The sequence below is a fragment of the Miniopterus schreibersii genome (assembly GCF_964146895.1).
Source record: "Miniopterus schreibersii genome assembly, chromosome: 16".
Lineage (NCBI taxonomy): Eukaryota > Metazoa > Chordata > Mammalia > Chiroptera > Miniopteridae > Miniopterus > Miniopterus schreibersii.
The window spans coordinates 12,367,931-12,381,123 of record NC_138116.1 but is presented as its reverse complement, the minus strand read 5'-3'; the positions used below and the strand labels follow the sequence as shown (position 1 = coordinate 12,381,123).

General features: G+C 42.0%; 1 protein-coding gene across 1 annotated transcript in view; it reads right to left on the bottom strand.

Moving 5' to 3' along the window:
• The window catches only part of APPBP2 (amyloid beta precursor protein binding protein 2), a 34,913-nt gene extending 29,203 nt beyond the window's left edge, over nucleotides 1-5,710 (bottom strand). The window contains exon 1 of the mRNA XM_081115746.1: nucleotides 5,246-5,710. Coding sequence (XP_080971872.1) covers nucleotides 5,246-5,383 — 138 coding nt within the window. The 5' untranslated portion in view covers nucleotides 5,384-5,710. The remainder of the gene's footprint in view (nucleotides 1-5,245) is intronic.
• Nucleotides 5,711-13,193: the final 7,483 nt, after the last annotated feature.

The window sequence follows — 13,193 nt, the reverse complement described above, 5'->3', positions numbered from 1 at the left end:
TTCTAGAGACTTTCTTTTTATCTTAGGTTTAATTATCAGTATTACGTTGACCTTTTTTTTTTTTAATTGGAAAGAATTAGATTGGTCTGGAACAAGCTAAATAAATTATCAGTAGCACCAATGCTTCTTTGACTGTACCCAAGTATCTGAATATGGTGGGAGTTTTTGTCTGCTGAGGCACTGACCATTTTTCCCTTAGATTATCAAATAAAAAATGACAATAGCCATCTGGTGTGAATGAATCAAAATTACACTGATTTTTCTTTCAGACTAGCAAAAAATACATTTTTTTGGTTTGCTACTGAATTTTAGTAGTTTACGTGTGGCATGAGATGAAAAAGGTATAAGGTAAAGTCATGATACTTTTCCCCCTATATGGATACCTAATTGACTAATACCATTTATTTGATTTTCCTTTCCCTACTGTATTGCTATGTCACTTTTTCATAAATTAGGTGACAGTATACATCAGTCTGGCTCTGGACTGTTTTGTTCCACTGGTCTATTTGTCTATCCATGTGTCAATACCATATTATCTTAAATCGTTACAGCTTGATATTTGGTAGTGTAAGTCCTCCAGGTTTTCTTTCTTTTTCATGACTGACTTGGCTTGATACTGTATTTTAATTTGTCTTTCAGTTGAGCATCTTTTTTTTAAAACATGTTTTATTGACTTCAGAGAGAGGAAGGGAGAGGGAGAGAGAGAAAGATATAGAAACATCAATGATGATAGTCCTCATTGATCTGCTGCTTCCTACACGCCCCCCACTGAAGATCAAGCCTGCAACCCGGGCACGTGCCCTGACCGGGAATCAAACCTCCATCTCCTGGATCCTAGGACGATGCTCAACCGCTGAGCCACATCCGGCTGGGCTCATACTAATTCTTAAATATGCTTTGATTTCTATCTTGACTACTTTGTTTTTGTTTTGTTTTTTAATTTTTATAAGTTTATTTGAGCCAAAACTGATGACAATTTCTGGGAAGCAAGATCTCAAATGCTCCTGTCTACTATGTTCTAGAAATCAATTTCTCTCTCTCTGCTGTTTTTGTGCCAGGGCTACACTGTTTTAAAATACATAGCTTTCTGCCCCGCCGGGCGTGGCTCGGTGGTTGAGCGTCGACCTGGGATCCAGGCAATCGGGGTTCGATTCCCGGTCAGGGCACATGCCCGGGTTGCGGGCTCGATCAATGACTCTCTCATCATTGATGTTTCTACCTCTCTCTCCCTCTCCTTTCCTCTTTCTGAAATCAATAAAGATATATTTAAAAAAATAAATAAAATAAAATACATAGCTTTCTAATATAATTGACTGTCTTATAATGCACATCTCTCCTAAGTATTGTGCATCTTCAAAATTTCTTTGACTCATTAATTCTTAATTAATTCCTCGAGATGAACTTCATATTTTATCAGTTTCCTATATCCAATAAAATCCTGACAGTCCAATACAAATTGTGATTAATTTATAGCTTCAACTGAGGTGAGCTGACATATTTATAACATTACTTTCCCATCAAGATATATTATATGGCAGGCTATTTATGTTCTTTTGTGCCCCTCCCTCATAAAGTTTTCATTCCCAATTTATTAATCCTAAAAGTTCTTTATATGGAAAGATTATTAACTCTTTGGCTGTCCAATTTGTTGCAAGAATTTTTTCAATTTGTTACCAGCCTATTTTAAGATTATCAAAATATTAGTTGAAACAACTATTATACCTATACAACACAAATATACATAGAAAAAGAAAAATTAACTCTTATACTAAATCAGACATGAATTCATATGGTTTTCAGCATGAGACTTACAATGATTTTTAAAAACCATTAAGTTTAAGACTGAAAATAACAAATAGAACAAATTACTGAAACACTTCACCCCGCCAAAACTTAACTATGACAAACTATGTAATTGGAACAGGATACAAAATATACCATTCAGCAGTTAAAATGAAAAGGAAATATCACACACTTCATTTTTTTAAATTTTCATTTTTAATTTATCTTTATTGATTTCAGGGAAAGGAAGGGAGAGGGAGAGGAAGAGATAGAAATATCAAGGATGAGAGAGTCATTGATCGGCTGCCTCCTGCACGCCCCCTGACTGGGAATCGAGCCCACAACCCAGGCATGTGCCCTGACTGGGAATTGAACCTCGATCTCCTGAATATTAGGTCCATGCTCAACGGTTGAGCCATACCGGGCCAGGTACACTTCATTCTTTAAAGAAGCCAGCCCCTCATTCTATTTGCTTTCACTTGGTATACAATTTCACAATTCCTTCTATTCACCTCATCCACTACTATACCTAAATGGTTGAGCACCTCTGGATAAAAACCATTCACATTCAAAGACATTATTTTGTAGGGTATTACTTTTTATTGAACCATCTATTCCACCTGTCAATTTTTGAAAACATATTTTAGTGAACTTCCCATATATCTCATCAGCCATTTCCAACTTCGGTTTAGCTTTCCTACATCAAAACCTGCACTCCTAGCCCTGTCAGCAGATGATGCATCGGACCTCCTCATTCCTGACAACCTTCTTTACAAACTTTCCTATGTTGACACTTTATGTCCTCGACTCTTTCCACCTATTTCAGAGGAAGAAGTATTCTTCCCCCAACTCCAAATTATGACTGATACCTTAATCTATGCACTATGAAGGAAGGGGCAAGACTCATTAATACTCCTGCTTAGGGACTCTGCTCCATAATTTATTTCCTGCCTCACTTACATATTTACATAACCTCTTACTCTGTTTTGGTTTCTTCATTCAGTAAATACATATATTCTAATGTCTTCCATTCTTCAAAAAAATCCCTTCACATTTTACTCTTTGTACATATCAACACCTCTCTCCCTGCCCATTTTAGGGAGCAGTCAGCATGCCTACTTTTTCACCTCCCATTCATTCCACAATCCCACTAAAGCTTTATGTGAAACTGGACTGAACCAATCAAGAGGGATGGGGGAATTTTTGGTTCCACAAGTACTATAATTTTGTCTATGACTATGCCTATTGATGGAAGTTGGGACTGCTAGAGGGATCTAGTTATGAGTTTCTCCTTGGAGAAAATGCAACTGTAAACAGTAAGCCCCTTAAATTTTTCACAAATTGGGCATGGGGTGAGTCTATGTATTAAAATGCTAATAGTCTCTTATATTTATGTGTTGATACAGTGTTTAAAAGTTCCTTCTTATCCTTCCATTAAAGACTGAGGTTCACGGAGTGACTTTCACTCTAGCTACTTCCATAAAAGCAAATAAAAAAATAAGTTCTATAATATCTTTCATAAAAACAATCTACCTCAAGATGCGAAATCTTTCCAAGCAAGAAAGCAAGGTCTGAAGGAACTAAATACTAAGTATGAGACCTTGAGTAAATGACTTTCTCATCTCACACAGGGTTATACCCTACTTTACAGTTTGTGAGGATTAAAAAAGATAACGCATAAAAACACAGTTCCAGGTACATGTTAAATACCTTCCTTCACCTTAGCACAGTGCCATACTCCCAACAGACACACAACTACTGCGGGTAAAAGTGTACCAGAAAGAACTATCAAAACTTTGTGGACCATGTGAAACAGAAAATGTGGCAAAAGCACCATCTGTTCATACTCACTAATAATAACCTTCAAATGAAAAGCTTCAATTAGAAGCAAGTTACTAGAAGATATCCAAGTATTTTGAGGGAATTCAACTACTAAATGTACTTTGACGAAATTTCCAATGATTTTTCTCTAAAAGTGTAAAAGACTACATATGCTTTAATAAAATGGACAGCACACACACAAAGTTGAAGTTTCCCAGTTGAGAAAGACAACTCAACTCATCCTTCCCTGGGAGGAATGAATCTTAAATATACAATATTTCCTTAGACACACACAAAAGTCAATGTAGCAAGGGATTTGGAATGAAGGGAGGTTTTTCTCTACCCCCCCACCCCCAAATAATATGAATGACCAAAATGAATCTTCTCTAGATATTTAGGGGGGAAAATATTTGAATTTTTAGAACTGGTGTATAGTGGTAAGGGTTTAGTAGAATGTGGCAAGTTGGCTGCTTTCTGAAAAATTATTCTGGGGGAGAGAAAGCAGGCAATCTTCCCAATAAAACAACTGCCATAAAACACCATACATATATAAGAACATACACATCTGTTAAATATCAGTTTACATTGTTCCAGCCAACTTACAAAGCAAGAGGAAATATTTAAGATCTAAAAAATAAATCATGCTCTACTTTTGGTCAAATTTTGTATGACTGGCTACTGGAGAATAGGAGTTATCCACGCCAATTCAAGGCAAGAACTGAATAATAAATCCACTGTTCACATTCAACTGTGGGGGGAGAGGAAAAGGGAGGCTCCAAGCCCATAAAGTTCTCCTCCCTCTCTAAACACTGCAAAAATTGTCCACGTCTAAAGACTTTTACCCTTGAAACTCCTTGGAGAGTGACTTGGAGACTTTCTGTTGAGATTTTTGAGGGGGAGCGATTTAAGAATGCTGCAAGATTGCAACTTCCAAATACATGAACATAACTTAAATCCTGAAGTTTTTTTTTTTTTTCTAAAGATTTTTTCCCCCTTCCTTTCAAAATTTATCAACAGTCCCATATTAATAAAATTCCCAATTTTACTCCAAGTACAAACGAAAACCAAAGCTTTAAGAAATAGGCGAATAAAGCACACGACTGTTTCCAATAATTCCTCAACTCCCTCTCAATTAGGAGGAGAAAAGAGAAACCAAGGAACACGAAGCAGGAAAAAATACTTGGGAAGGAGGGAGGCGAGAGGAGAGAGTAGGAAGGGGGTCGGGGCGGGGGAGGGGAGAGGAAGCAGAGCAAAAAGTCCAGCTGATGCAGACACTTAATTGGGAAGAGGGGGCAGAAAATATCCCGAGACACAAGCCAGAAGGGAAAGACCGAGTGGGACAGGGGCGCAATAGAGGAAGTCCAGGCGAAGGCCTACCCACGGGGCACAGTGTAGGAGGCAACACCAATACGGGGAAACACTCATTTGGAAGAGATACCAATCAAGGCCCAAGAGCCTGAAACACACAGAATATAGACACACGATGTTTCTATACTGGCAACCCCGAGACCGCACCAGATGGGTCGGGAGGCCACCGTGCTACGAAGGGTGAGGGGTTAACCGCGGGGGTTCGCAGACGTGGAAGGGGGTGCGGCCCCACGGGTTGCGGCAGGAGAGCGGAGAGCAGGCCCACGGCCCGTACCTTGTAGTAAACATCGAACTGGATGTTCTCGGGCAAGGAGCGGATGTCTCGGCGGGAGCGGATGTAGTTGTCCACGACGGCGGAGATGGCGGTGTTGTAAAGAGTCTCTGGGATCCACTCTAGCTCCACGGCCGCCATCTTCCTTCCCTCCTCCTCCGCCTCCTCCGCCTCCTCCTCCCGAAGGCCCCCGCCTCCCTCCGTAGCGAACTCCTCTGCGGCCCCGGACGATTCGGAGGGGCGGCGGCAGCCACGCGGGCACACGGCAGAAGGGCACGGCCGCCCTGGCGCCTGCGGGGGCGAGCTGTGGGGCGGCGGCGGCGGGCGGCGGCCCGGGGGAAGAGCGAGGTAGGGAGCCGGGCAGGGTGGGCCGAGGCCTCACATTCCGGGTTTGAGAGAAACCCGGGTTCCGTCCTAGCGCGGATCCCTGCAGGGGCGGGGCTGCGTGAGCGCCGTCATGACGTCAGCGCACGCCGACGCCCTGGAGGGAAGGAGTGCGGCAGGCGGAAAACTTGGGAAGAGCGGAGACCCTCCCGCCGAGAACGCGCTTTCCGAGCGGCCGCGGTGGTGTGGGTGGGGTGGACCTTTCACACTGGGACGAGTTATTCCGGCATTTTAGCCGCACGTTCCGAGTCAGTCGGACGCATCATTCCCTTCAGCAGAACCTGCTTTAGGCACCGACCCTTTTGTAGCTCAGGTAAAAGTTTGGGTCCTCTTCTCACAAAAATGCACGATGTGAGTACCTTGAAAATGATGCGTTCAGAGAATTCACATTACTCTAGAAACCCTTACTTAGACTCCAGGCCCCAAGCCAGGTTGAGAGCCTTTGGTGCAGGAACTCCAGGGGTCAGGATGGAAGGGAGACTTGCCTTTCATTGTGTAGCCATTTCGCACCGTTTGAACTTTTTTTTAAAACCATATTTCTTTTTCCAAACAAAATATACAAAAAAAGGAAAAAGACTCTTGCCTTGGGAGAATTTGGTAGGAAGGTTAGCCTGATCATGGAATTAACAAATAGTGTTGCCCAGGCCGGTGGCTCAGTTGGTTGGAGCGTCCTCCCAATACGCCAGGGTTGCGGTTCGTCCCGGTCAGGGCGCGTGCGAGGACCAGCCAGTGAATGCGCAGGTCAGTGGAACAGCAAATGGATCTTTCTCTCTCTCTCACTTCCTCTCTCTCAAAAAAACAATAAAAATAAATAAAAGTATCTCTTAAGAAAAAGCAAAAACAAATAGTGATGCTAGGACTTGGTAGTAGGATAGAAATAAAGATTTCACTTTTTTCCAATTCTAGTGCCAGCGTCAGGGGGTTGTTGAATAATTAAGAGTATTTGTTTCAGCTTCTTTACTTTCTCAGCCTGAACATCTGCTATTTATGTAACTTAATTTTCCAAGTCTGTGATTTTAAGAACTTTATGTAACATCTTTCTGCTCTAGGAATTTAACAAGGAAGTTACTGGCCATAACTGGTGACAATCTCATAGTCATTCTGTAACAATGTAAACCTGAAGACAAGAATGATGACAATATCCTGATATTTAGAACTAAAGGAATTGGTTCTTCCAGTTCACCTGGATATTTCAATTTTAAGTGGTTAAATAATTTGATAAAAAAGAAAAACAGTCCTCTTCCCATCTATACCAGTTCTTACTTTAATCCATGTGCCTGAGAAAGCTGTGGTTGGCCTTAAGGTAGCGTTGCCAGACTTAACAAGTAAAAATAGATGAATGCTGTCCCTCGCCCTGTAGCTCAGTTGGTTAGAGTATCCTCCCTGTATGCCAAGGTTGCGGGGTCACCAAGGTTATGGCTTTGATCCTGGCTCAGGGAACATACAAGAATCAATTAATGAATGCATAACTAAGTGGAACAACAAATTGATGTCCCCCCAAAAACAATTTAAAAAAATACAAATGCCCACTTACATTTTAATTTCAGCTAAACAGTGATCATTTCTTAATATAGGTATGTTACATGCAATAGTTTTACCCACCCATTCTGAGATACTCAAGCACATCAGTTCCTTCAGCAAATCCTGCATCAGGAGTTCCTAGTTGCATACCTTTTGAGGCTGTTTGGACCTTTTCCCATAAAAGTGCATAATTATCCATGCAAATGTTCGTTGTTCATCTGAAATTCAAACTTAACTGGGCATCTGTATTTTATCCAGCAACCCTACCTCAAAGGATCCACGAACCCCCTGAAATTGAATGCAGATGTTCTAGGACATTTTGGTTGAGTCAGGACCTGGACTCAAATCCTATAAACAGATTGTATCAGACACATATTGATTGTTGTTTGGACCTTAGGTGCTGCTGGACAGAGTCAGACATCCAATAATGTATATAGACAATGGGGTCTCTGTGGATGAAAGGGCCTCTTGGTCCCTTCTTCATTGTTTTGAGATTGAAAGTTATTAAACTGTGTGTGATGGACTGGGAGGCCCTGATCAAGGGCAGACAGACTGCTCCAAAGGACAGGCCCCAGAGAAACAATCCCCCTTGAGGGGTAGAGGAGTCAGGATCAATGGGCTAGCATCTGTACAAAGAACTAGAGCATTGACTCAGAACTAGAACCCACATGTGGGCTTGGACCCTCAAGAACTAGCTGAACAGAGAGACCAGTGGAAACTACACCATTTTTGTTGTGGACCACCCTCAACTGAGGAAGAAACGTTCTCCCTTGAACCCTAGGAAATTAATGAATCCCAGCAGAGCTGGGATATGACAATAATTATATAAATACTGACTTTTATATTTTGGATGATAGCATAGCATCTGAGTTTTTAGTGGTCAGGGCCAGATCATGAAAAGGCTTAAATATGCTAATAGCCTTGGACTTTATCATGGAGACGATAAGGAGTCTTTAAAGGATTGTAAGTAGAGAAGTAAAGGATCAGAGTGTGTCAGAAGGAAAACAGCAGTTGTCTATTACCTGCGGAGCCAGAAAGAGGTCGAGACTTTTGCATTGCCAGCTGCAGAAGGGTAGCGTAAGGAAGAGGCCTGCGAAACGGTCATGGCTGCCTATGCATTTTGGCAGACGGAGGTCCTTGGTATCACAGTTATCCCTACGGTCCATCAAATCCCCTTTAAGCCTTGACTTCTGGTCGCCACAAAATTAGCAGGAGGCCTTACACTATAAGAGCTATATGAGACATGAAGTGGGGCCAAAAAGAATTCTGAGAATCCTAAGAGGTGATGCACATTGTGACCGTTTTGAAATTGCAATTTCTCCCATCATCAAGGTGGGGTCTAAGTACCTTCCTCTTGAATCTGGTTGGATTGTGTCTGCTTCAACAAATAGAGTATAGGAGAAGTGATGCTAGGTCAGAAAAGGACATGCAGAATCCACCGTGTCCTCTAGAATATTCACTCTTGGATTCCTCAGCCACCATGTAAAAAGATGAATTACCCTGAGACCACCATGCTCTCAGAAAGCCCAAGCCGCATGAAGAGGCTATATGTATGCACTCTGGTCAACAGTCCTAGCTCAGGTACCAGTTGTTTCAGTGAAGAAACCTCCAGTGATTCCAACTCTAAGACATTTGAGCCACCCTCAACCACTTCAGTGTTCCAAGATGAGGGCCCAAGTATCATGGAGCTGAGATAAGCATCCTTGCTCTGCTCTGTCTGAAGTCCTGACCCACAGGAGCATAATAAAATGATTGTTCATTTATATCATTAAGGTTGAGGTGGTTTGTTATGCCACAATTGGTCACTGGAGCACCCCATTCCAATCCCCTAAAGTTTTCAGGAACCCGTCACTTTAGACTCCATTTTGAACCTATTGCCTCTCTGGGTTACATATTACTAAGCGTATGAATTCATTCTTGAAAATAATACAATTCATAACCTATAGTGGACAATTTTCTTAACTTTCTGCTACACTACTTATAAGAGTGAACTGCCTAACTATAGAATATCAAAATGGGGACAATGATTTCTGTCCTAAATTTGAAGTCTTTTTCAGGGCCCTCCGAGTTTAAATCCACATATTCAACACCTATCAACCACAGACCAACAATCAGTCTCATGGACCTCACAAACAGAGTCTTTAAGGTACACCTATGGCACCACACACCATGTAGGCAAAATGACTGGGTTCTGTAACTTTAAACCACTAAAGAACAGAGCAAAGCTTTGCCAGCAAGTTCTTGTCACTTGGGGAAACAATGCAGATAGAAAATCTGGCCCAATTCTCATCTCTCAGGACCATTACACCTATTTGCAGAAAACGCAAGAGTTTCCTGGAATAAGTTCATCGTTACTGTCCATCTTGTCTTGGCCCCTTTAAAGTCACTCTGCTTGCTACACATGGCATTCTGTCTCCAAAGTTAATCCAGACAGCTACCTGCTAGTATGCTCCCCCTATTTTTGATCTCTACTGTTTTCATTAACATGCATAACACCCTCATTTGCACCTAGAAGCAATGGACAGTATACCCTATCATTTGCCAGTTCTTATTTTGAGGAAGCCCACTTGGAACCCACCCTGCACAGTCTGCCTACTTAACTGACAATCAGAAGTATGGCCATGTGGGTGAATGCAGGGGAGCCAGGAGAGCACACCCCCTGCAACCAGAGTCTCAAGAGAACAAGAGCACCAAGAGAGAGAACTCCTTTTAGTTTAAGTATTTCCTATCTTCCCGTGCTTGCAGTGGCCATGCCTACTCTAGCCAATGACCGGTTCCCAGGTGTGACTGAGAAGCAAGTACCTTCCCTACATCACCCAGACTTCACTGGGCATGCTTGTAATATTTGCCTTCCCTTTGCTCCTTCCGTTAATTAATAACCAGGTTATTTGCAACTGTATCAGTGTTTCTAATGCTTGTTCAATGTATGGAATAAAAGTGTAAGTTTCATTCTTGGAAAGACAGAATATAATCAATAAAAACAGTACAGTATGTGAAATACTGTGGTAGAGTTTGCACAAGATATTGTGGGAGTAGTGAGGAGGAGACAATGAGTTGGTTTTGGATGTAATAATGCTATAACTGTCCCAATATAGGTCAATTCTCAAAGTTTTTTTAGTTGCAAATGAAGTTCATAGGAAAATAACACTTGAAAAGATTTCCTTGAACAATTATAAGTGGGTTCATTTCACCTTGACACGACACTCCAACTTGTGGGAAATTTTCTAATGATCAGAATGTAAAAACTACATGAAAAATTGTGAAGTAAAGTTGTGGTTCTTTTTTTGTGACAGCGAAAACTTATAACTTTTTCAATTAGATAGAAAGTAGGGACAACGTAAACTATATGCAAAGTGATATAGTCATATATTAATAACTCTTGAGCCATCTGATAGATACAATTATCCCAAGTAAATCCAACCCACCTTCAACTCCTCGCCAATCATTTTAGTTAAACCATGCAAATGACACAGCTTTTTAAGTTAGAAGACAAAATATATGGCAAGGTGCCCCAGCTGGGTGGCTCAGTTGGTTGGAGTGTCATCCTGTACACCAAAAGGTTGCAGGTTCAATTCCTGGTCAGAGCACATACCTAAGTTGTGCGTTCCATCCCCAGTCAGGCATGTAAGGGAGGCAACCAACTGAGGTTTATCTCTTGCTTCGATGTTTCTCTCTCCCTCCCTCTCCCTCTCCCTCCCCCTCCCTTCCCCTCCCTCTCCCTATCCTCTATAAAATCAATAAAAGCATTTCCTCTGGTGAGGATTAAAAAGCAAACATATTAAAAGCTTTAAAATATACTAATTCCAACTTAATTTATAGATATTTCCTCGCATGTTCAAATGTATAAAGATGTTGATACATCTTGTTTATGTGGTAAGAGACCACTTTTAAAATGTGAATAGCAACCCTTCCCCCACGGAGGCAGCAGATAGAATGGTTCCAAGCCCATTTGTTTTAAGTGAGAGAACACAGAAGAAGGAAACAAGGAGCCTTTTCTTTGCTTTTGCATTTCAAAAGCCTAGGCCCTAAAGGGAAACAGAAAGAACTCTCCCGCACAGACAGTAAAGTAGACTGAGGAATAGAGCTTCTCCGTCCCTTGCACCAGACAGCTCCCCTGGAAAGGAGAGAGGAAGAAAGGGAAAAGCCCAAAGCAGAAAGAGAGGAAGTGCCCTCACCCTGTCTGCCCCTTACTACCACTACCCTCACCCCCACATCTCTGATGGGTCCTAGAGTAGAAATGAAAAAATGATTTGGGGGCATCTGAGTGCAGAGGGTTTACTTTCATAAGTAGAGTCCAGAAAGGCAGTAAGAATGAGCAGTGGGAACAGCTGTCTGATAGGCCCAGGCAGGTGGGCCTTTGACAACATCATAGGGCCCCCAGCATGATACTGGAATAATAGAATGGCTGTCTTTAATTACCTGGAGGTAACAAGCATCTGTGAAGGGCTTTGAGCAGCCCAGGAGTTGCTCAGAACAACAGTCATTTCTGTGTGCCCAAGAGCCTAAGACAGCCTCCCAGAGATGGCTACTGCCAGCCTGTCACAGGGGCTGACAGTTCCAATGCATCAGAGAGTGTCTTTGAGGGAGGAGACAGAAATCTGTCTGCTAAGAACATTTTGAGGTCCAAAAGGAGAAAAGCACAGCAGTGATGGGCATGTGAAAGCAGACAACAATGGATCTGGGCTGCCTGTCACTACTTGAGCCAATTAAGCAGAGACAGAGTTCAATCGTATATGAGCGTTTATTCCAATATTGCCAGCAATATGAGAGCAGGGTGGGTCATCCACAGAAATCTGCTCTGCTGCTTCCCCCCCCCCCCCCATAAACCAGCTGCTTATGTTGGGTAGAAGGACAAAGATTACATGGGAAAGTAGGAAGTAGGGATTACAGGTATGGGGAAGTAGGCAAGGTGTAATGGTCACAGGCTACAGGCAATGCGGTCTGGGGTTGAAAAAGGCGTGTGCCTCAGGGACTTCATTGTTTTGGTAACAAAGTGGTTAATCTTTCCTTGATGATGGGCAGTTCTCGGGTAAGGAAAATGGACGGATTCCAAGGGTAATTCCCATGTCCCGGGGCGGACAACTCCCGGTCAGGTTAGAAAGTGCTTTTCCTAATTAGAACAGAACAATCACAGTTAACAGAGCATGATTAATATTTCTCATAACTATAGCTAACAATCATGATTAACAGAGCGTGATTAATATTTCTGCCCCCAACGCATGGACCAATTTTGGTCCTTGGACCACATGACTGGAAATTCAAATTCCAGGGATGGAGAGTATGTCTGATTAGCTCATGCGGGAGGCAACCAATCAATGTGTCTCTCTCACATGGATGTCCCCCCCCCCAAGCAATGGAAAAAATATCCTCAGGTGAGGATTTTTAAAAAAAACTAAATGAAAATGCAAGATAGCTCCACAAAAGGCAAAATGTGAAAGGAAAAAGTAATCATAGTATAATACTCACTTGAATAAGAATAGTATTTACATAGATATAAAGTAAAGCTGTTGCTTTTCGATGTTATAGTATCAAATGCTGTTGCAGTATCATTTTGATGTTACTCATTCGAAATGATAATGTTAATATGTGGGAAGGATAAGGAAATGGGAAGAATGCATATCTGACATAGTAGGGGATGGCAAAAGAGTTAAACCCTCATCTTGTATTAAATGAAGACGATACATAGTGCCTGAATTTGAAAAATAGGAAGTTAGTGGCGCATGTTATTTTAGAGATAGGGAGGTAAATTCCCAAAGAATCACCTGTGACTGCAAAATTGGTTGCATCTTGGGAAAATATTTCATGAAAGGGGTAAACAATAAAGGGATCAACCCTTTTTAAAAAATATATCATTATTGATTTCAGAGAGAGGAAGGGAGAGGGAGAGAGAGATAGAAACATCAATGATGAGAGAGTCATTGATTGGCTGTCTCCTGCACACCCCACACTGGGGATTGAGCCCAAAACCCAGGCATGTGTCCTGACCAGGAATCAAACCACCATCTCCTGGATCCTAGGTCGATGCTCAACCGCTGAGCCACTCCGG